At 35.6% G+C, this 24,414-nt stretch overlaps 2 protein-coding genes across 8 annotated transcripts; both read right to left on the bottom strand.

The window, feature by feature from the left end:
* Positions 1-7,325: 7,325 nt before the first annotated feature.
* CngB (Cyclic nucleotide-gated ion channel subunit B) lies at positions 7,326-17,669 on the bottom strand. 5 transcript variants are annotated; one of them, XM_066285428.1, is made up of 14 exons: positions 17,530-17,669; positions 15,149-15,342; positions 14,472-14,594; positions 13,763-13,991; positions 12,817-13,017; positions 11,514-11,748; positions 11,307-11,459; positions 11,051-11,242; positions 10,809-10,990; positions 10,062-10,225; positions 9,783-9,996; positions 8,965-9,205; positions 8,015-8,130; positions 7,370-7,387 (listed from the first exon to the last, which is right to left on the bottom strand). In XM_066285428.1, the coding sequence occupies exons 1-13, from the start codon at positions 17,554-17,556 to the stop codon at positions 8,036-8,038; spliced, it is 2,250 nt and encodes a 749-aa protein (XP_066141525.1). In that variant the 5' UTR covers positions 17,557-17,669; the 3' UTR covers positions 7,370-7,387; positions 8,015-8,035. The 5 variants fall into 5 exon arrangements, with proteins under 5 accessions (XP_066141527.1, XP_066141525.1, XP_066141524.1 ...); XM_066285427.1 differs by lacking the exon at positions 7,370-7,387 and adding an exon at positions 7,409-7,958; XM_066285430.1 differs by lacking the exon at positions 8,015-8,130 and having other exon boundaries at positions 7,326-7,387.
* Positions 17,670-18,163: 494 nt separating this feature from the next.
* Positions 18,164-24,323, bottom strand: LOC136341121 (HEAT repeat-containing protein 6). Of its 3 annotated transcripts, none has more exons than XM_066285768.1 (11): positions 22,860-24,323; positions 22,655-22,804; positions 22,059-22,601; positions 21,669-21,811; positions 21,404-21,542; positions 21,164-21,351; positions 20,709-20,938; positions 19,739-20,642; positions 19,443-19,680; positions 19,228-19,365; positions 18,164-18,875 (listed from the first exon to the last, which is right to left on the bottom strand). In XM_066285768.1, the coding sequence occupies exons 1-11, from the start codon at positions 23,010-23,012 to the stop codon at positions 18,456-18,458; spliced, it is 3,246 nt and encodes a 1,081-aa protein (XP_066141865.1). In that variant the 5' UTR covers positions 23,013-24,323; the 3' UTR covers positions 18,164-18,455. The 3 variants fall into 3 exon arrangements, 2 of the variants coding, with proteins under 2 accessions (XP_066141865.1, XP_066141866.1); XR_010732444.1 differs by having other exon boundaries at positions 18,736-18,875; positions 19,228-19,360; XM_066285769.1 differs by lacking the exon at positions 18,164-18,875 and having other exon boundaries at positions 19,250-19,380.
* Between the last annotated feature and the right edge of the window lie 91 nt (positions 24,324-24,414).

Genomic DNA, 24,414 nt, shown 5'->3' with positions numbered 1-24,414 from the left:
TTCCTGTTTAAATTTAAGTCCGATTATTAATATAAAAAATAAACATCACTGGACTCACGATACTAACCTTTGATACTCCCATTTTATTTTTTTTTTAATTAAAATAGTATCTTACCTCCCCCTTCATCTAAAACAATAACTCATTTTTTTTCGGTCAAGTATGATTTTATCCAACTTAACGCCATTCCCGTATAAGTTTTTCGATCATTTTGGAAAATATAGACAACAGACCTATAGGTCGACAGTTCCCCATTGTTTTGGATTAACTTTTTTTTAACACAGGAGGGCTCAGTACCTCTTTCTACTCATCAGGTAAGATACCAAAAGCAATAGAGTTAGAGTTATTGATTAATTAATAATTGAACGATTAATCTGCAATCAATTGTTAACTCATCACACACAGGACCAGCACTTCATATATTTTTAAATTTGTACTCAATTTGTAGAAGTTCTTCTCTCTCCGATAAGTCTAAGCTAATATCTGCCATACTAAATTCCATGTTACTGTCAGACAGTATTACTTGTAGTTCCGACCCCAATTTTGAAGCTGGAACACTCATTAAAATTGTTAGCTGCAGTACATTTACAACCCTCGCTTTTTTTTCGGGTTTGACCAGCCCTCCATTAATTTCTCTAATTATGGCCCAACTTGTTTGCGTTTTATTACCTGAATTTATATTTCCATTGGCCTTCAATGAATTTTCTATGTAAACTATTGAGTCCTTAATAAAAAATTCATTCATTCATCAGATCATTAATACAAACTGTAGTCCTTCGCTGGGTTTCATAAAAAAAACTACATATCTACATAAATTATTTGGAACCTTTACGTTGTTAGCCATTTGTACACTTCACGTCCCGCGTTGTACGTTTACTGTCTGGTTTGGAATATTTCATCTTTGAACAATTCGGTCACGCATATTCTTCAGTGGTTCGTTAATATTCATTAATATTAGTCATCTACATTAATATTAATTTTCACAGCTGTTACCCAAGAAGATGGCTGCCTGACTTAAGAGGACAATGAAGTCCTTCTGAAGTCACCAGTAAATATAAATCCTCCAAAAGATTGACTTTGTGACGTTGGAGGGATTTCTGATATGGAAGAGACGTAACAAAACCAAAACTTTATAGTCTATGCGGTTCTCCGTATATGTTTTGTGACGTCACGGGGATAAAGCTGTTAATTGTAGCTTTCTTAGATGGTGGTTTTCGGCCCAATTACAGGAGAATTAAACAATTTCGAACATTCTCCTAAATTGTCTGAAACTTCCCACTTAAAAAACAAAAACAAGAATAAACCAAAAATAAATAATTGCAGCTCACCACAAACTCCCATTTTACAGCTAGCTCTTTAAATACAATAACTTACTCAACTTCGTAGATAACATTAATTGCCAATTTAACTTTTTCGAAGTATTCTTAATTCGTGTTTCACTTACTCTGTCTTTGTTATCTCTATTAAAAATCTGTTAAATTGTTTTTCAATCCCGGACAAACTTGAAGTTTTTTAGGTGATCAAAACTTATGGCGAAACATGAACTTGATCTATAGATTGACGGCGGATTAGAGCAGACTGATTGCGGTGGTCTCCGAGGAAACCGCATTCGTGGTTTTAGGCGCCCCCCTTGGTGGTAATCGCACAAGTTGTCGCTGGAAATTAAAGCTTCGAACTGTTTGTTCAGCTGACTTTGTCGATATAGCAATAGCTAGGGGAGCTAGGAAGGACGCTATTATATCTCGATTCTTTAAAAAACCTTTTCTTTAAGTGGTTAATCTATTCAATGTTTGTGTATTTGAATTAGTGTGAAATTGGAGTTTCAATTTTTTTTTAAGTTACTTTTTACGAACTCCGTGTCATCCCAACCAGGTCAAGGCACTCTTTAAGTCATATTTACAGTATCGTAATTTGACGACGGATATCCCAATTCAGCTGCGGCTCGTGCTCTTTTGAAGCCGAAGAACTACTTAAGGTTGTTCAAGGCTTTATAAGAATATGGCGATTTTACCTCTATCTATAACCACATGACAAGATCTATTAATCCCTGCAGTACAACAAATGCCATCGAGCGTGAATGATGACCGCAGTGATAGCATTTGTTTCTTCGAATACGCTCCATTAATAATAAACACCCCAAGTTCCGCAATAATGCTCCCTTCCAAATTAGGAAAAAATTCCATATATAAAATGATTAAAAACATTCTTTAGTTTTACCAGAAAGGTCCCATACAAGGTGTTCAGCATATTTGGTGGCACATTGATAAACTTTTATTTGGTCAAGTTTCGATATTACAAGAGAAATAAATCAAAAAATTTTGAATCGCACACAAAAACATATCAGAGGGCTTAAAAACCGCCACCGATGTTTTTTTTAAACAATTTGTATACTCCGTTTTGACCTGAACTAACTGATTTTTGCTTTTAAAATTGTCCTTAAAAATAATGTCACATCTTTCTACATACTCGTTTTCTCTCTCATTACCGCTAAACAAAAGTTGTGTCAACCCTACATATATGGAATACCCCCCTGCTTATTTCTTGATAATGAGTTTCAATTCTACTCAAGGAGACCATTTCGGCCATCCAGGTCCGAAAGAAAGATCCCTGTCGTCCAGATCTCAAAGAGAAGTCGCGTTCGTCTAAGTCAGACTGTGGTATTCCATCAATCGCGATCTAAAAGATCGACTGTGGTGGTCAAAATCCAATAGGGCAACCCCAGCCATCCATCTCTGGCGGTGGCATCCCGCCCGTCTAGGTCTGACTACGGTTCAGCTACGATTATTTGTTTCATAAAGCAGTTGTAGCAATCATCAACATCCATTTGTTCGGTAATGTGCTACCTTGTGAAACATGTGTCTGAGTAATCGTGACTTAAGCTTGACTCAGCTGGAAGTTGGTACTTTAATCATGCTATAATAGTACCGTTGTGGTGAAATTGATTTAAGTCGTGGCCATTGATGAGAGCTGCATTAAAGGACAGTTCTGGCTCGGCTACTACTTTTTGTTATTATGTTTTAAGCTATGCGCGAAGACTTTCGGGGCCATAACCAAGCGAGTTTGAAATTAATTAGAATTAATTAAAAAGAAATTAGCAGAGCTGGGGTGGAGTTAAAAGCCAATCTTTCGAATTCCAATTAACTTATGTAAACATCGTCTCTTACATTTTGTCTGAATTTTCTTCCCAGTGGAATTCCTTATGCTGAAAATTGATTCCATTAGCAAAAGTTTACTGAACAGCTATTGCGATAGGGAATTTTCGTTGGTAAAATTCTTTATTTAATTAAAACCGGTTCGAGTTTACGTACAAAATTGATAAGACGAATTAGTAAGTCTGTATGGTATATATAGGTGTCCACATAATTAAAAACGACGAAATTAATATATGAAGGTTCGTAAGTAATCGCTGCGACATTGAAAGTTACAGGTTGTTAAAATTTAACTTAATTTAACTTAAGTTCTAATCCTCGTAATCTTACATATATTTAAGCGAGACGCTGACAATAGCAGTTTGAGATCCATTAAGAACTAAAATTAAATTTGTTTTTTGATTTTGGCCAATAAAGTGATAACAGTTTTTGTATTCGAACCTGATAATTAAACACGCTTCAATGGTCGCTTAATGAAAGCAAATACCTTTATTTCATAACTTAGCTGTAGTTCTATACAAGGTGAGTCAGTTTATATTATCAGGACTCTGGTATTCGATAAAGCACCTTGTTTTAAGTTCGACAAGTCATATAAACCTATGTCGGCAAACCCTTCGTTTTTGAGATACAAGGTGTCAAAGTGTTCGACTTTTTTTGCATTTCCTATAGAGCTAATGTAGTTTTTGAAATCGTTTATTCACATTTGTACCATTTATTACCTATGACGATGCACAGGTTTTCACATGTCTGGACAATTTAAAAATCTACAGAGTGATGTTTTTCCGACACTCAGGTACCCTCTTACCGTCGAGAAGTTTTTTGCGGCGCGCCACTGACTGCTTAGTCTCAAAATTTTTGACTTCACGTTTAATTTAGAAACTTTTTCGGCTGTTAAAGTTTTATAGTATCTGTAATTGTTTTCGAATAATTTGAACATGTCTCTCAAAAATTATTGCTCTGTGGAAATACAAAAAAAAATCCAACATTTTTACACTCTTTATCTGAAAAATGAAGCGTTTGCTGACATACGTTCATATAATTTGCTAAGCTTAAAATGAAGTACTACATCGAGCGCCAGGGTCCTGCTAGTATAAACTGACTCACCCCGTATATGTAGGTACAGGAGGCAGCTTGAATATGCCGAATTCCACTCATAACATAAAACTACGCATCTCCTAACCTGCCACGTGATACCTATTTATCTAACTAGTTAGGAAATGTGTTGCTTTTAATACGTCACAAGTTACACAAAATGGCTTTTCCTAATGAGTTTCACACATAATTTTTTTCAAATGTTGCTATGTGTTGAAGAAATCATAAGATATTGGCATAAATTTGAATATACAGTCTGTTCTTTTAAAAACTTACCGTCCGAAAAATTTCAAAAGGAAAACACATTCCGAAACGCCGTTTGTGGAGATCTCAAAGGCTGTAAGGAGGGACATTTCCGGCAGCAGCAGTGTTAATATTACGCAAACCTCTTCATCCCCGGCCGCACCAACTTCAGAATCTCAAATGGCACCCTACCTCGATATATACCTCATATTAAAGGACATTTAAAATGCATTATTTTGATAAAAATAATTCTAAAATTGATAGAACAATATACTTACGTAGTTTGTTTATTTCTTCGTCATTATATTTTATTTTTATTCAAATGACAACATATATTACTTTTTCAGAGCTTTTGCTTAACGCGCGATGACAAATTTTTGGGCTTTCAAACCGCAAATCTTCCAAAGATTAACATTAATGAACTGCCATGAATATTGCGTGATCGGTTATTTAAAAGAATATATTAAAATTTTATAAAGGCAGCACGCGAAAACCTGATTATTTATTAACATGATATCTATGTTGACATTGTTACATTAATGAAAATAACCTGCATCTACAATAATTCAATTGGCTTAATTTTAACGACATTCTAAAAGTTCGAACTGGAAATGATATTGAGAGAAATTTTATTGAAATAAGCCGATAATCAAATTTGCACCTATACGAGTGTTTATATGAGGTTCGATATTGATCCATAGGCACCATAGACCCCGCCTGACTACAATCTTATCTGCTTATTAAACAGGCTGAATAGGAGATTTATTTTTGCGAGGGATATAATAACAAATGTAAAATAAACAATGAGAAAATTGGAATATTTAGCGTTTACCGAGAAATGAGTATTATTTCATTTTGAATGAGTAATACGGTTACAAAATGGAAATTTCTAAACAAGTGGTTTTTCAGTGATTTCATTGATGGCACTGAATTATTACAGATAGATTGAAAACGGTTGTGGATATGAATCGCTACAACATAAAACAGATAACTAAAGAAATTAAGCAAAAAATTGATAAAAAGCCCATTTTTTGAAGACTGAGTGTAAAATGACTTAGTGTAGGTATTTAATTGGGAATGTCTCATCACTACCATCTTTTTAATTAAATTCGGATAATAACATTTTAAAGAATGTGTGACTCGGATTCCCCAATAACAGTCACAGAAACTTCAATACTCTTAGTTGAACCTGAATGTGCTGGTTTTATAACATTTCTTTGTGGAGATTTTCCTTTTGTCATCGGATCGTTTTAAGGTTTATAACTATGTATAATTATTTCCGAATAAAGTTTCAATAAAAATGTTTCCCTTACCTAAACCGGTTCTGTTAGTTTCAAAATTTTGACTAGAAGCGGGTGGAGGCATTTCTAAAAGAGGAACTAAGCAAAGGGTAAACGATGTAAATTTCTTCTTGTCCATTGTGAAATGATGTTATTTTTTTCTTACAACACCGTAGATTTTGCACATTTTTGCTGTATTTCTCTTCCTTCACTCCGTCGGTTATATACATATGTATGTAGAACTTGTGGGCAATACTACCGCAACGTTGACTCCAGCCTCGCTTATGTAACCAAAACCGCTGGCGCAAATGAGGGAAATTTCTTTTAACACAAACGCCAATTACATGTCAAATTTACGCCTGCGTACTGACTGTTTTGAGACTCATTCGCACTGTAACTAAAAGAAACAATATTAACGATCATATGTGTCAGTTGTGTGCTGAAACCAGATCAACGACGACTACACAAGCAGCCCTTACTATCATCACTAGCTAAGCAAAATACATCGCAAAATCACTCCTTTGCACTCTTTTTTTAGGAGCACAAATGTGTGTTTTACGCTTTAATTTTAAATAAATAATCTAATATTTAAAAAATAACCTATTTACCCTAGATGAGTTCACGGCTTTGCCACTGATGGTACTTCGATAAATTTCTTATCTGACACGCGTCAAACGGGGGCCAGTGTCTTAGGGACCCGCTCCACGAATGTCATGGTTCACGGAGGTGTCATTTCATCACTATCGCTTCCTGAACCTGACGACATATATAGGTTAAAGTTATTCGATTAAACACTGTTTAATGTAGCAAATACTGAGAGAATATACAGACAGAGGCTGATTTAAGGATTGAGGTATCGTCAGACACAGATGCTGCGGATAATCGCGTTACGCAAGCGCCAAAAATTTACCGATCTTAATTGGGTATTTTCGAATTTACCTTGTAATTGTGTTTAAGTTCAAAAATCGAAATCAAGGATGTAGGTATGTTTTGAAACTACCGATTCAACGCCGATCCTGTAGTGTCGGCAGTGATTAAGTCAGCTTAGGTGTTGCCTCCCTCTAGATCAGGGGTGCCTAACCGACGGTCGGCGGGCCAAGTCCGGCCCTCGGCACTCGTCAGTAATCTAAGAAAGATTTACAAAACGAGCACATTAATCACATTACATATTTGTGTTTATTTGTATCGGTCGGAATTTCTTCTTTGATAATGTGATATATATTTATAAATATTTAAAAAATTCCACAAGTTATTTTATTAAAATTATTTTCGCATAAAACTGTAGATTCGGCCATCCATAGTTTTAGCTATTCACCTGCAGCGCTATCTCTAAAGAGTTTGGGGGCCCCCGCTCTAGACAATTCCTCAACGACGACCCGCTTTGCCAGGTTAGTGAATTATAATACACGCAGTTCTACATATTAAATGGAAGACAAGTTCCCTTGATTTCTTTTCTCTGGATTTCTCTATTGACTCCATTTGAAAAGAGGGTGCCAAAGGGATGAATTTCAAATGCGACGTGGTATCTCGATCTTCACGTGCAATCTACATCGACAAAGGGGCTTCGACTGCTTTTTACTAGGGATTAATAGATATTTTCACAGAAAACCTTGAAAATTTCTTATCTGAAAAAAAACAAAAATAAGTTGCTTTATTATTTAGTTTTATTGTTTTAATTTTTATCTATTTTCAATTCCAGAATATATGTATGTATATCAATTAGTAAAAATACATTTTATATTAATTTTATACAATATACTTAACAAAAATAACTAATTACCAACACGATTTCAATCACTTTTACTTATGGGTGATACTATAGTGCTTGGACAACCTTTTAAAGGTGAGGAAGCTCATCAAAACAACAATGGTCCCATAAAAAAAATATTGAAAAGTGTTTTGTTGGCGATAAAGTAGCTCACTGATCAGTTTTATTGACCACCCACCCCACGATTCTCCAACGCTGAACACAATATTTTCATACAAAAAATTTGGAAAAAGACGTTTTTTAAATATATCAATTATTAAAATTATATTTTTTTAAATTTTAATTCGCTGTGTATCACAATAAAAAATGGAAACACCTTTCCAAGACGTACCCCCTTAATTTGACGAGCCTTATCGCCTCTCGAAGTTTGTTCTAATATTTTAGTGGCACCGTATATATGAAATACAACTAATGTTGTTGGCAATCATCTGTGGTAAAGTTTACTTTTCACAATATACGTCGTTTAAATAAAACATTTTCTTACCTATTTACTCATTAAACTTCTCTATATGTCATCCTCAAAGATTATATTGAATTTAACTAATCTATTGGTATGGGGTTCATGCAAGGCATGCAAGGTCTTATCGCTTATAACCCTTTCTACAAAAGCATGAAATCAGAAAATATTTTAATAACAATAATTTTATCAAAAAAGCTGGGCTCGCATGTTACATTCCCAGCAAGCGGTTATTGAGAAAAATCGATATCAGCCCATCAAATCGATACGAGTTTGGAGATATCTATGAAAAATTTCGATCGTAAGAAAAACTGTGGTGGGCAGAGCAGAAAGTTGAAATAAAAAAATTCAAGATATTAATTATAGATATTAGCTTACAACCGAGGTAGCTTCGGATATACAGGACATCTCAAAAAATCGTGACAGAAAGAAGTGTAAAGCGATTTTATAGCACCCCCTGAAAACATGCAGTTTAAAACGAAAACATTCTGTATATTGCAAATTTGGAAGATTGCTATTTTGGAACCTTTCTTATAGCGAAATATTTTAATGTTTTAGAAAAGTGCTAGCGGTGCGTACAGAAACGTACTTTGATTTTTTCCTGCAACATATAGTTTAGCCGAAATTAACTAAAGATGTAATTTTCAACGGAACATCCTATATATTATCAAATATTTTGAATCGACTCATCAACAAGAAACGATTTAAAATGTTTTTCCTAATTTTGCTCCATTATTTTTTCCATTAATTGTAGCCAAACTATGGGATATACAAGATGTTTTCACGTTACCTCATCAAGGACTGGTAGAAAGGTACAAAATAAATATTAACCGACATATAGCGCGTTTAAGATTATTTTTTGTGTTTTTTGCTGTTATTTCATTTTTTGAGTATTTAGCATTCCTTCTCCTTCCAGCATTATTCAAATAATATCCAATATATAAAAAAGGACATAAATTTAGTAAAATATCACTAACTTAATGATTTATGTACTGTTATATCAGCTGCAGGCTCAGACTCAATGGAATCTTCACTTTCATCATCTGAACTATTAAAAATATTTCCATTTACATGTCCGGATTCATCAAGATTGTGGTAGTTTTTGATTGTTGGTAAGCTATTTCGGTATTTAAATTTATCATTTTCTGGTCGAGCTCTTGGTCCTTGTCGACTGCCATATCTTAACAATCTGTTCGTTTTCGAATCGGGGGGTAACACCTAAAACCCAATATTGAGTGAATAATGCAGTTCTGTTTAAAATTCTTTATTACATGTATATAAAAACCAAATTATTATTCGACTTTACCGACTTCAAAGTCGTGAAATTTTATTATTGAAAAAAATTTATCGGATTTTGTTAAAAGAACAATAAAAAAATAAAGTAGAGGCGCATAGAATAGATTATGGGTTGGTAAAAAAAAATGTGTTGAAGCTAATCTAATTAACGTTAACGCTAACGCCGAGAATATGTTAAAAAGAAGGACGAACAAGGAGAGGAACATGCGGAAGAATAGACTGTCGAAATAAGGTTAACGGATGTGAAATAAGTGACTTAAAGACTTCCCTATTAAGACAGTTTCTTAGTGGTAAAAATAGTAGTATGCTTTATTCTACTAAATTTATCGCATTAATTTAGAGTTAATTTAGTAAATAGCATGACTTGGCCTTAATTAGAAAATTCACGGTGATCGAGGAAAAAAATCAGATAAATGAACGTAGTGCGAGTAAAATACTTATCAGATAAAACTAATAACGGACTTAAAAAATAATAATTGCGAATGTAAAATGGCCATACTTGCAGGACTGTATCCAGTAGCTTAGCATGTTTTTCCGGAGAGGTGGGATTATTAATGACAATCATGGCATTGTTTTTTCTTTCCATTGCAGCATTTTTTTTCATGAGCATTTTCGCTTTTTTATTGAGCAATTCTTGAGCTTCCGGATAATGCGATAATGCTTGATTCAAAGAAGCTTTATCTAAGACAAACAAATTTGAATATCCGTAGGATCTGAAATAACACAATGACAATGCAATAGTTATTCTGCAATGGGAAAAATTAAAATGATATTGTACCTGACATCTGCTGTCCGCCTATTCATCCCTGGTATGCCAAGTAAGCTTATCTCCCCGAAGACACTTCCTTCGGATAAAGTGGCTAAAACTTCGTTTCCATCTTTGCCACCTAATACTTGCACTTTTCCAGATCGAATAATATACATTTCAATGCCTATATCACCCTGTAAATAGTTTTATTTGTTGCGCATTTTATTTATTCGGGCTGTGTATTTTATTTATTAAACGAATACCGATGACTTTGAAAATTACACTTTTTATTAATTAAGTTGAAATTTGCTGTTCATTTTGTTTTCAACATGAGCAGAAAAAAAATGGGTGCAGGGTACCTGCTAAACGATAACGCTAATTTCAAGGGGTGATTTCTTGTCATATTTCATGAAAAAAAATCCTGATAAACGATATCATATTTGAATTTCTTGTCTGGAGAAATCCCTGAATACTGAATTTCATCGAGATATTACTCTTATGTCCGAAAATATATATATAAAAAACCGAAAAAAAAATTAGGACACTTTGTATAAGGAAAACGAAGCAAGGTAGAACATGCGTTTATTAGGTTTTTTTTTCATAAAATAATACAAGGAATCGCCCCTTAAAATTAATGCCTTAATTTAGTAGACACCCTGTATAGGAAGTATGAAGATTTCTTATAGACAGGTTTTTGGTGGACCATCTAACTTCAACACCAGCAACCAGTGTAAGTACCTGTTTACATAAATTTACTTGATTCTGGTTGTACGTTACCTTTTTGCAGATTACATCATCAGGAAGATAAATAACGCTCTTCAGCTCCAAAACTAATTCTCGTCTAAGAGCTTCGTCGCAGTCAGCAAAGAGCTTTACTTTACTTAACGTGTTGATGTGCACATTTATCGCAATGTCCGTTTTCATTTTATGCGGTAAACAGTCCATTATATTTTTCTCATCTTAGGGAAAACATGGGATGTAAAATAAAATTACCAGTGGCTGTCTGTGTTGCCCATTACCCAATGTGTGTTGGGTTTCCCAGGTGTAACTGAACCACATCTGTACTCTTCGCTGTATATCTTGCGGTAGATTCATTCTTCTCATATACTCTAGTGTTTCGTCGAGTAGTTTTCTGTATTCGGTTTTGGACCTAGTTGCAGTCGAAATGATATCCCTTATCTGTCCAATCAGCAAAGCAAACACGAAAACACCTAAAGGATGCGTTGGGAAAGGCGAAAAGGAAAGGCGAGCGTATATTTAAAATGTATTTCGTACCCATAAGCCAGGAAAATGTCATGAAAATATATTCAAATTCCTGCGAGGGTTTTGGATTTTTTCCAATTGAAGTAGCAGTTTTCGTCGCGAAGTAAAAGCATTTTATGTATGCGTTACCTTCACCATTATATACGAAACTATTGCTGCCGATTCCTAAAAGATTAGGCCTTCTAAAGATAACAGAAAAATCGTGCAGTTTCATTTTACCTTCGTATATCGAAAACGCATAATAAGCGCATGCGTTTAAATGAATTAAATACATCATATAAATAAAGGTTTTAGTTATCCTTATTGTATAAGGATTGGCTAGTCTTTTATCTACCAAACTGAAGAACTCCCAAAAAGTGTGCAATTTGCACAACCTCGGAAGACGAAGAATAACTAAGTCCGGCCCCACAAGCAGATAAAACAAATCAAATGGTAACAGAGATAATACGTCAAGCTAAAAGTTACATACACAAGTACTGGGTGTCTCATCAAAATGCTAACCCCCTCATTGATTTTTTTATCATTATGAAGCAAAATGTGAAGCACAACAGGTGTAACTATTTGTTTGGGAATTTGTGGTGAATATGACCTTAAAACAATCCTTAAATAAAATGAGTATTTCGCTAAAACAAATCGAGTTGGATCTGCTATGATTTTAGTCAACGTACTGTATAAATAAAATTGTCACAAATTTGTACTTAACATTTTGCTTTAAGATGATTAGTAAAAATGCAAAAAAAATGGGAGGGGAGTGCAATTTTGTTCAAACACCCTGTACGAAAGATTAGCTAAAGATAAAATGTATATTAAAATTTTCAAATAAGAGTATAACTCTGATTTTCTCGTGCGCATTGATAGGGTATCCGCTCAAATAGTGAGTGAAACTAAAAAATGATGTTAAAAGCTAAAAAATAACAAGGGGAAAATATTCTCATTCTGGCGCATTACAAAAAATATAAGGTCCTAGTGATGGCGCCCGAAAAACTATTATACTGGGTTGCATCAAAACATGGGCACACTCGGCCCCTTAGCAGTTAACGCAGAAAAATTCATAATGTTGCCTTATATTATGTGGGAAAAATTTTAAATTTTTATAAAAAAAAAACTCAAAAGACTGCGAAAATTATAAGCATGTATTCAACTACCATGAAAATTGAGTAAAACCGCCGAATTACAAACATCCTGTACACATTTAGTGCTAATTGAAGAAATACGTATCGGCCAAAATGCTGAATTAAATATCGCAAAGAACGAGAATTGTAAATAAAAGACAAATTCTCAATACTTCAGATATTCGGCATCTCGGACGCGAAGAGATTGAGGACCCATGCATGATACAAGGGGTGATCATTAAAAATACCTCGCAATATGCCATAAACCGCAAATCTACGGTTTATAGCCTATTGCGGGCATATCATCCTCTACTAGGTGTTACTCATCATAGAAACAAGACAGGAATTAGCCTGTGAAGTATACGCATTAAATTACTAGATCAGAGTCGGTTTTTACCACACACAATTACCTTAAAATGTTTGTTTTTAATATAATTCTGTATGAGCAAGGTCTTCTCGGTAACCCAGAAGCCTTCGTGTAAATATTTAACTCTGGGCTGGATTAGAAGCATATCGATAACGTAAATTAAATCCGATAGGTAATCTATCGTCATCCAATATGCCCTGTTTTGTTCGGATTGATAGGGAAACGTTGACCTGAGTGGAATAACCTACAACGATATTAATTAATAATAATAATTAAATAACCGTAGGAATATTAGCTAAAACCAGATACCCACATATGATACATTGTTGGCATGGTTGATTTCCTTTGGCAAGCCCGACGCAGTTTCAACGCAATTTATTTTTTCTAATTTTATCCAATTAACTGACGACATTTTTTGGTAACTGAACGGGTTTCATTTACCAACGAGTTACATAATGAAAGCACTGGATAACCATCATTTCACAACTCAGTTAACAAATGGGACTAGTAGCAACAGTGGCGTCTGGAATACCTACAAGGCTCACCTTGAATGGGTTTAAATGTATTCCATTTTCTTTTGATTTATTTATCGTACAGCAAAATTAGAAAAAGTCGTGTAGTGAAGTAATTAGGAAAAGTGGTTTGTGTAATTCAAGTCCCAGCATTCCAATAAATTAAGGCAATAAGGAAATACACCGTGCTTAACCGGTTTCGTGATGGTTGGCCCTCATCAGACGGCCTTAGGCAACTGGGCAGCTGTAATATTTCGGGGAAGAAGAGAAAAACAGAAACGATTACTTCGAGAGCTACTAGTCCCCCAACCTGCATTGAACTTGCCCGTTTTTTGATCGACTTTAACTCAATCAAAACTAAAAATATTGAGGCAAATGTACTGAATATCGCCAGAAACATCTAACATCAAATCGCTATTGCTCCAAATCGATGTCTGCAATAACTTGGACACTCTCAATTCCTGCGTTGCAACTTACCCAAGCGTTGTATAATACTATCAAAGTAACCACACACATCCAGAAAATATAGGTTCGGCCATTGGGGTCTATTATTTCAATGTGTCGCAAACATTTCCCTAAACATCCTCCCACCGTTATTTTAATTTCAGGTTCATCATCTCCCTCAATATGTTTATCAGAAAACGAAATGCTCAGACGAGGGAGCTTGCTCACAGGACTATTGCTATTTTCTAGTTCTGCAGACGAACTGAAATTAAGGTCCTTCCTTCAGAATAAAACAATATGAAAAATACTCATCATCATTTTCGTAATATTACACAATTGACCAGCGGGCATTATGTGGTGAGAGAATGGCGATTGAAACAAACTCATTAAGAGATTGGGGAGGGGAGGGTCAAAAAAAACCGCTCGGACATTCAAAGTTAAATCTTAAATGCACATTCTGACAATCTTAGTTTCTGACACCATTGTTGTCGCGGATATGACGGTAGCTGCCCCTGTTTAGACGGAAACCGCAATTTTTGAGAGCACCAGTTACTGCTTGGTGCGCTATTCTCCATAAAAAAAATTATGAACTTTTAAGAAGAACACAGTGTAACTTTTTTCGCGATTTGTATACGCTCAATTGTACAGCATTAAATCAAAGAATCTTCACGTTCTTTCCACTTGCATTCGTTTGCACATTAAAAAATGTCAATATAAAAAATGTGAATTATCCATGACCCACCTTAGAGGAGACGGAGTTTCTGGACCTTCAAGACGTTCTTTCACAGCCTGAGCTCGAGTAGAAAATGCATCAACTAGATGCCTTATTCGATCTTGAATGAACTGATGGTGATTTTCGGAGGAGCTAAAACAATAAACTTTCTTTAACGGCCGAAGAGTTGCAATGATAAAAAGACATATTCATAATATAACATGTGCAATGAAAAATATTAACAATTCACTGATTTCCTAAGTGCTCTTTCTGATTGGTTTTAAACAATAATGCAGAATGTTGAGAGGGCAAATAACTGCCGCCGTTTCACTAAAATTGGCCTTATTTCTTGGCACAAAGGCATCCATGTCTTATTGTCCCTAACATCCTTAAATAGTAAATTAAATATGGTCATTGACGTACATAATAAAAAATGGCATGTATTTCGAATTTGGACTCGATATCTCAGGAACTGAAAGATTACAAGGAAAAAAGAACGAAAAATAAAATTTTAACATTTTGTGTCGCTGAAGAAAAATAATTTGCGGTTAAATGTTTATTGTGTGAACTTTCCTGCTTAAAATTATCCACAGGTTCATCTTCTGAAATAATGGCATGCTACTATGAAACATCCTGTATACACACCTGCTTTTTACGGAGCAAGCGGGGCAGCAAATTCTTTAGGTAAGGAAGCATCGGTTACTTACTTGCCTGCCGAAATATTATCAAACGGTCTATTTACAGGTTCCTGGCATTTTCCCTTACTATGAATAATATTCTTTTCGGTTTGTATACGAATAACTCTGCTACTCTCTTCCAAAGGCTCACTGCACCACGAAGTTCCCGACGTCGCTTTTTCGACTACTTGGTCAATAATTAACTTTTCTGGGTACACCATTCTCTAGAGAAGGAAAAGAAAGATGTTTCGGATATGGTAAATTGCTACTACAACTTAATTGAAAAGTAATTATGCTTGATATTGAGTCGTGTAAATACTACCCCCGAATGCAAAAGAGCGGGGCAGGTGATTAGATGCTCGAAAATTGGTAAAGTTATGATTTTTTTGATGACGAATAAGATACGTTTTGCAATTTCCGCGTTGTTAATAGAGAGTTCACTTACGGTCAATTTTACAGATTTTGCCCTTGAAAATTGTTTACCCTGTATGACTAAGATGAAGTTTAATACAAAATCTCAAAAAACAATTATTTTTCCATTAATTAAGTATTTTTATTTTATTTCGATAGCTCACTCCGTTTTCGACAAAAATCTATTTAACATTATTTAAAAACTATTAACACAACACCCTGTATCTATCCTAAACTATCAATTTTCGGAAAAGGCATATTTTCTCTAATCGTCACTACCTCACGTGTAGGATCTCCAACATTCGGATGTTTCACTCTTAATGAATCACCTTGTATAGCTCCTGTATTGTTTGCGCAATTTAGACGCATTTTTCCAGCAGCCAGGAATTCAGACTTCTAAATAAACTCGAATTTTTATTATACATTATACAGAGATAAACACAATTATGTTGTTTTTTTAAATTGGTTTAAAACACCATGTGAGGAAATCTAACTTTGTGGTGTCCATTTCTCATGCCCGATTTCATTCCCTACACGTCACCGCCTTCCAACGTAGGAAAAAGTTATCACTAAATTGAAAATTAACAAAACAAAAGTGTAAGGAGTGTCCGTATGTGATGAGGTTTGATGAGGTCAAACGTGAGTATGGCGAGAAATGACCTCAAGGTGATTCCTTAGTTATTAGGAGACGAGAAATTTTTCGGCTGTTTCACATATTTAACATGCTGACATTCCATACACTCTAGAATCGCAACATTCTAAGTCTTCGTTTAAGCCATTAGCAAAGGGCCATTGTCTGTAAGCCTTAATTAACAATAATGTGCAATTGCACCGCTCATAAAATCCCTACTTGTATGTAAGGCCTTATTCCCAAACAAAATGAAAGGCAAATGTAGAATCTGGGTCAAATGTATAAAGATATTTATGCTATTTTTTGAAACCTCATGCTGGAGCAAAATTAGAAAAAAATCATTTCTCGAAAGCTGTTTTATGTAATACGTGTTACCACGTTTCGCTCGTTACATAGGAATAACTAACGTTAGATTTTTTCTGAATTTTCATAACATGCACTCTGAAAAAAAATGATGACCCGAAAGGATATAAATTACAATAAGTTTATTTTTGTTAATGAAACACCCTGTACATGTACAGTTGTTTTTAAAACCGTAAAAAATACTTTTCGCTGATATAAATTAAGTCCATAATCGCAAATGTGTTTATTGACAAATTGAAATGCAACGTTTTCATTCTTCTAATAAAAATTTAAAATATTGCCAAGAAGACAAAGGCGATCACGCATAAGTTCCACTATCGCGTACGAAATGCCTATTGACCGTGACGGCACAGGTTTTCATCGCTGTTAGCCTGTTCAATTATTGGACATGGAATGAGATGCGAGGTGTCACGTCATGGTCATGGACCATACTAATTTCTTAGACTAAAAAAAAAAATAATTAAAAATAACTTGCATCTAAATTGCACAATAACCCCCTATACTATAAGAAACTCGTGTCAACGTTTGAAGAGCGTTTTTCCAAATTTTCGGAATATTACAAATAAGTAATAATACACAGGGTATTCCATTAAAAAAAATAAAGTATTCGTAAGGTCTCATGCTTACTTATTTTTCCGAAGAGGTATCAAAATTAATATTTATTTAACATTAAAAACACGGTTCCAGCCAAAATAATAAACTAGATATTATCGAAATAACCCTGTACATACTGAAAAATATATTTTTTTAACTTACCACAAAGAACCACTGACCTGAATGTTATGTAGCTCACTAAGTTAGTTTTAAAGCTATTTCGTATTGATAAGGAAAAATGAAATGCTAATACGATTTAAATAAATCAGTCTTCTCTAGTACTTTATCGGTTGGATTTTCGAATACTAAACATTACCTATGCTTGCATGCCAGCCACAACGTAGGTTGCAATTAAATCTAACAATTAAGCTAAGTAACCCACACCAGCAGCGAAACAAATTCATTAACTTACCTTTTTGAGTCGGTAAATGTTTTCCATTTCTGGCTAATGGCGCTCGTTGCGTGACATTCAGATCGTTTATACTGAGAATGGGAAAACAGGCAGGACGAGGCCGCAAGACTGAGCAGGATCAGGATAGAAACCTGGATCGAATTTTATTATTTGTGTGGCAGCGATGGGCAAGCGAACTACTGGAAATGCCTTTCCAGTTGTTACGAGGGGGAGGAAAAAAATTGCCTACTGAGCAAATAGCTGTGAGTTACACAATACAGGATAGGACATTTAAGTCGGCACCGACCTATTGTCCGAAGAACCCAAAATTTTAAGTTTAAAGTTTAAAAAGACAAATGAATTCAAAACTAGGTGGCACGCAAACAAAACGGGAACACTCTAGTTTTTTGTTTCAGGGAGTAATATTACGTTATGTTTACTGGGTGGGCAGACAGTGAGGTAAGATCATATCCTAGAAAGTATTTCATGTACAACCTACGGGAAAAACGTTTGTCGGCTACTTCCACTAAAAAAAATCTCTGGAATTTCTAATTTTTATATTGCTCGCAACACTAACGGCGTAACAGTAATGTGATAAAACGTAACTGCATTACTCTGATGCCATTACAGTAAAATGCAAAAAAAAAACAATTAATTCAATAGTAAAAGAATATAATACCTCCTTGTTTGGTTTCGCAAATAAAAATGTATTAGTCGAGTTAGTAATCATCCCCTGCGTCTGCAGAAATGAAGCAATTCGTTGGTATTTACAAGGTAAAAATTTTGCTCCTCCGTTTTGGATTTGATTTATTGACAGACTTTCGGCAACCTATAATATAAACAACATAGTACATAATATTATTGGAATCTGTCGATAAATAAACACCTACTTTCCATGGAGAGAATTTTCAAGTTAGAATAATATTATACGTACTTATAAAATAGTATTAATGAGTCACAAACACAGCCTTCAAACTATCAATAACTATTTTCTCCGAAGAATTAATGTCACGTAGCAGCGTTTCCAAATTATTCAAGTGAACAGCGGCAGAGAACAACTTTGTAGACTTTTCGGGCACCAGTCTCTCGATGGTCCTCTGCATGTGAGTCTTGAGAAGGTCCAAATACGGAACGAGGAACCGTTCTAGTTGTGGGAGATCATCTTTCGTCAACAGACAAGTCAAATGGCTGAGACACAAACAGATCTGCTCTACCAGTTGATCCCTATGCTTATATTCGCTCAAAACATCCACGTTTTGAGCGCTTTCCAAACTGTGGAGCATGGCGCTCCAAATGGAAATGAAGCATTTGTCGTAGTGCTCGCGTTTACTCGGTGCCGAGAGAGCTGCAGTAGCGTGAATGCGAACCTAATAAAGAAGTGTAAATATCCTATTCTATACCAGCCATTTCTATAAAATGCCCCCCTCCCCCAATATATCGAGCAATTTTTGAGAAAAAAACTTAAAATTTTTATCATGTAATATGTCCAAAAATTGAATTTGTTGATATTTCATTCCCTATTACGGTACTTTGCAGAAGCACCAGTACGTTATTTCCTGTTCACCACTTACAAATTCATTCCTGAAATCATATTTATATCCGTCCTCAAAAATTATCATTGGATAAATATGAAGATGTTTCAATCAAGCAATTTTAAACGAGTTCTAATGAGAAAAAGAAAATATTATCGAACAACTGAGCCTTAAAGTACAGACATACTTTGAAATTCTTGAAGTTCATTACGACATCAGCCAGTTTCGGGAACGCGCTCAAGTGCCAGCCGTTTGGTTGCAACACCGTAAATATACATGGATTTTTAAGGGCAGTCGCCAAAGCGTAACAGGCGTTCCATCTGACCTACCAAAGATTTTCCTTTCGGTCATTTATTACGCAAAATTTCCTAACTTTAAGTTGACTATGCGAGTGGGACATACCTTCATATTAGTATCCGTAGTGCTGTTCTTCTCCAATGCATTTAATGCTTCGAGAAGTACGGTTTGAAATTTGTAGTTACTTAACATCCCGTCGTCGAGAAGCTGCAACAAATTACCAAGCGCCCTAACCGAGTTCATCCTTACTCTCTCGTTGTCACGGGTGGTCATAACGGCAGCTTCAATTAGCCTTAGAAGCATTTGCTCAGGAAGAGCCTCATCGGGATCCTCAATCGTCTGACTGAAAAAAAAAACAGGTTACACCTTGAATGACAAATTCACGAGAGAATGAAACCTACGCGCCGATGACAAGGGAGTCGCTTAAGCTGCCCAAGGCCCAGGAAGCCTTTACCCGCGTATTGAGGTTTTCGTTATTGAGGACGCGCAAAACGGCCTCTGCCGTGTCGGCAACAAATCCCGCGTCTGCACATAAAGGCGGATAACCTACGCATATTGCCAGAGCCCTGACAGCGGATCCCCTAATTAAGTTCTCCTCGTCTTGGACTCTTCCAAACAATAAGGTCACGCACAAAATCTGTTTATCCTTCGGTAGTTGTTGGAAAAAATGAGGTCCAATGATGCCTATACAATCGCAGCCGATACTGCGGAGCGTTGAATGATGATCGTTCTGGATCATAGACACTAAAGGGCCGCTCAGAAGGGTCTGCCAAAAGTTCAAGCAGAGAGAAGCTTGCTCAGCTGCGAGAGCGCTTTTGGTCATAGCCTCCCCTAGGAAATCCACAGCGCGACCAGCATGAAGCACAGTGTCTGGATTTGGGTCGCTCATGCCGTTCACCAAGGCCTTAGTGATGTGAGTAAGCAGCGGCCACATTAAAGATTCGAAGTAGTTTCTGCTCATCACCAAAAGTATCTGTAAAGATTCGAGTTTCACTGGAGCGGGTACTTCTTTTTTGCCAACAAAATTTTCTAAATCGATTCCCAAATTTGCGAGACAAATCTGCAAAAGCCACGGAGCAGTCTGGTTATGGCCGGCCTCTTCCGCATCTTCTTCATCTTCCGATGAGAACTGGGCATAATCGAAATTTTCTGAAGTGTGTTCGTGCTGTATCGACGTGTCCTCCCGTTCACGCGTTGTCGTGTCCTTCGGTATCTTGATCATTGCCTGTTCGGTTTCGGCTACGGGTGGGTCCAAGGCGAGAAGGCACCCGATTACGATTAATGCAGTAACCTGAACGGAGGCGTCTGAGACATTAATTCCACTCATTAACAACTAGAACTGAAATCTTGGAAGCTAAATGACTTCTGTACCTCTATGAACAGTGAAATGTTTCACATTCCGCACAATTTTTGTCACTAAACCTTTTGGCATTTTGTGGTATGGGGTGGCCTGTACCAGGGCAGCCAAGCATTTTAGAGTCTGTGCCAATATTGGTGCAGAAAATTGATGGTTTAAACTCAGGCAAAGGCTTCGATGAAGCTCCACCAACGTCAGTCCGAGCATAACAGAAAACGGAGTGAAACTCGACATCGACTTTTCCCTGTAACGATTAAAAGTTCCTGACATTTACCGAGTCGGTTAAACGTACACGGTTCTGCAAATTCGAAATTGGATTTGGAATTAGATTCGATTAGGATTTTGTAGACTATAAGTAATGCAAACTTGAAAAGGATAGAAACGTTAAAAATAGTGTACAATTTTTCGTGGAAGCCCTGTACATTCGACACAATTAAATGAGTATAAAATAGACAACTTATAACACTACCTGAATTCGGCTTGGCATAAAAATGGCTTGGCCATCGTCAACATTAAAACTAAAACATTCAGAGCACACATCTTGCTCTTGGGGGATTTGTCCCTTAGAAAGCAAGAAGCCAAACTGTGCTTTCCAGAAGTTAAATTATCAGGAAAGAAGTGCAACCAGTAAGTGAACATTGTGGTCTTCTCTGAAAACTGTGGCAAAAAAAGCGCTATTGCAAAGTAGGCAAAACAGTATGGGGCAAACCTTTATTGCTTCAGCGAAAAAGTTGAGGGCGGCCTGTCGTACTTTACTGTAACTATAAAGTAACTTGACTCTAGTTCCCCCCTCGCTGTCAGAATATTCTGAATCGGAAGTTGTCACATGGTGTAACGTGGACGACAATCTGGAATAAGGAACCAAGCACTAAACAGAATACATTACTTTGGGTTGCAACAAGATTTATATAGTTATATTTTGCTTTTATTTTTCAAAAAAAGGTTTTGTTGGCTCATATTTGATTCAGACTTACTGGCTAGAGGTACCATCTGAATTGTAGTCCCACCACGACCTTGAAGGTGAATATCTAGTCTGCCTAAAGTCAAACAGGCTATTTGGTTCTTGACTTTTGTGATCCTTCTTCCTGTTCTGACGCTGCTTTCTTTGCCTGGTAACCTAACCATTCATATCCACAGTTAAATGTTCATTCACCTACTTGTTATTTGGTGTTCATTACTTAGTAAAGGTTAATTGTGTTATCATACTTTGAGACACTAAAGTAATTACTTTAACTTTAAGTAATTATCTTAAATAATAAAATTAATATACAGAAACTGCAATTTTTGTTAATTTTCAAACAATATCTATTAATCATTGTAACTAAAAATTTTTCTGATCTTTTAACAAGTAAGAAAGTGCTCACTTTTCCTCCATTTCTCTCTTTCATTATTGATCCTGTCTCTGGCATATTGAGTGTTTGAGCTATAAGTTTCCTAGGTGGCAAAAAGTCAATTCCATCAATGTTGTACACAATATATGACTTAATTAACCCCAAAATCAGGCTGAACTCTGATTTTAAATAATCTCTATGAATAATGATTATATTTTGAAGTCCTATAAGACAAGTTTCCAACATCTTATTGAAAACAATAGAGTCCTTAGGGTGGTCAGTTTTAGTCAGGAGCAAGCTGAATACATGTGCACATCTACCCAGGTGATCATATAAGTAAGATGGAATATTAGAATCATTGGGAACTACTGTCAGAGCTTCCAAACACTTTACTGCAGCTAATAGTGTGTCTTCTGTGATTTGCTCAGAAGCCATTTGTATTAGAAATTCAACCTCCTTCCAAACAGCATCTAATAGAGTGGGTGCAATATTATGAACATTGTTACGAGTCAAAGCTTCTAAGGCTCTGATTGAGGCCAGTTTCACAGTCTGGCTTTTTATTGCCTGTAGGCACCACTAAAATAAAACCACTATGAGAACAGGTCAAAGCCTTTTTTTGAGAACTATACATCAATGGCAATTGTGAGAGTTCGCCCTTCAATTATGACATTTTGTCCAGTGGTCAGCAACTTTACAGTAAATTGCGAACACTTGGAAACCAACAACTCATCTTCTGGATGAACTGAGGTACAGAACTGATTTACCAGCAAGACTGCTTTCTGGAAAAAAATTGTAATACTGAGAATTGCATCTTCCTAATGAAAGGAAACTTACAGTTGGACTTTTCACTAGAGACACATGATAATTTAGGCCAATTAAATCATCCAGCAGCTTGGCCACTGCATTTCGATCTACCACTGTTTTTGTGATCATTAACTGGCTAATTTTTGAGCTCAAGGTATCAAAGGTTTCACTTAAACGCATCATTTTGCAAAGTGAAATTTGAATCGAAACGTCTCAAAACCATTGACTTTATTTCAACCTCACTAATGCTTGAAAAGTTTTGTTGTCCCCTTGAAGTTGAAACATGTAGTTGAAATCACACATGTTGTTGAAATTGATGTCAAATTTTTAAGGTTAATGATTAGGTAGAATTGATACCTATCAGCTGATTTTCAACCAATCGAATTGGCTCGTCATCTTTAAGAATTAAGCTGATTGGTTGAAGGTCAGGTAACCTAAAAAGATTGGATGTAGCATTGTTTATTGCCTTTTTGTCTGCCTCTTTGACAAGTTGGACACTAATCCATGGCGGTGAAATAGGAAGCGAAGAAATGATTAGAAAGAACTTGAAGCAAAAGTTTTAATTTAATTCACAAAGTAATAAAAAATAAGGGATGACGGTTAAGTTTTTATCGAGTGCTCCCATTGCGACATCTAACAAAATGCGAATTGCCGTCATGCCGTCTGATTTAATAAAATAATATAACCACAGATCCTCCTGAACGTTGGAAGAAAAGTAATTAAAATATACAAATAAAATTCTTCACTTTGTGGTGACCATGAACGGTTATGAAATAACGTTGGTTTAATATACGTGTACAAAACAATTAACAGAAAATAGATGTACACCCTAAATGGGGATTAAACAAAATACAATATACAAAGCATGCAAATGATACATGGCCACTTCGGCTTGTGAAGTTTCCTTATCGTGTTTAATTAAAATTCCAGAGGAATTCCATTACCAGCCGTAAAAAACATCATTACCAAGTGTGTTAAATAACCGTAAAGTATGTTTTCTCACCTTTTTGTCGATAAAGAGTTTAATAACTGATTAATAATGGTTCACATATAGCTTGTTACTTACCGAGCGAGCTAATCGGCCATCTAATCTGGTGATAATCCGTTGCTCTTCTGTTAGTGGTTGCCATGGAAACAAATGTCAAATGAAACGCCACCGTTGATGTTATAATTCAAGACGCGTCGTCTTTTTGTGTTTTAGATTTAATTTATCGCTTAATTGTGACAAAATTGGAGTGTTTATTATGATGTTTTTGTAAATTCTTGAAGAAGTTGTGATATATAGAAAAATAAGAGATACAAAAAGTTTCTAAGTAGAAAGGTAAAATTCAAATTATGACTAGTGAACATCAAAGGCGAAACGCAAAAAAGTTTAAGGCAGTAAAAAAGGGCTTAAGTTGACGCGTGTCCTATGAGAAACGTCCGGCTGCAAATTTCGACTACGTATCTAAAAAAATTGGAAGAGCTGCCGCGAAAAAGAACACATAAAATATTAAACACCCTGTATGTTTATCAATACGCATTTTTCAAATAATATTTGTTTACAAAGTTATCTTATCTTGCGATTTTTTATCACACCCCCGGA

The sequence above is a fragment of the Euwallacea fornicatus genome, chromosome 9 (genome assembly GCF_040115645.1).
Source record: "Euwallacea fornicatus isolate EFF26 chromosome 9, ASM4011564v1, whole genome shotgun sequence".
Classification (NCBI taxonomy): domain Eukaryota; kingdom Metazoa; phylum Arthropoda; class Insecta; order Coleoptera; family Curculionidae; genus Euwallacea; species Euwallacea fornicatus.
Note: the sequence above shows the minus strand (reverse complement) of the source record. Positions and strands in the feature narration are given on the sequence as shown.

Bases quoted from the DNA above. Each gene is read 5' to 3' on its own strand.
- CngB (XM_066285428.1), bottom strand. From the start codon at position 17,556: ATGGAAAACATTTACCGACTCAAAAAG. The intron at 15,343-17,529 runs GTAAGTTAATGA...TTCCTTCTCTAG, and splicing joins ACATTTACCGACTCAAAAAG to AGAATGGTGTACCCAGAAAA. The intron at 13,992-14,471 runs GTGGGTCATGGA...CCTTAATTTCAG, and splicing joins GAAACTCCGTCTCCTCTAAG to TTCGTCTGCAGAACTAGAAA.
- LOC136341121 (XM_066285768.1), bottom strand. From the start codon at position 23,012: ATGATGCGTTTAAGTGAAACCTTTGATACCTTGAGCTCAAAAATTAGC. The intron at 20,643-20,708 runs GTACAGAAGTCA...TTAATGTCTCAG, and splicing joins ACATTTCACTGTTCATAGAG to ACGCCTCCGTTCAGGTTACT. The intron at 18,876-19,227 runs GTATGTCTGTAC...CTTCTTTATTAG, and splicing joins TGAACTTCAAGAATTTCAAA to GTTCGCATTCACGCTACTGC.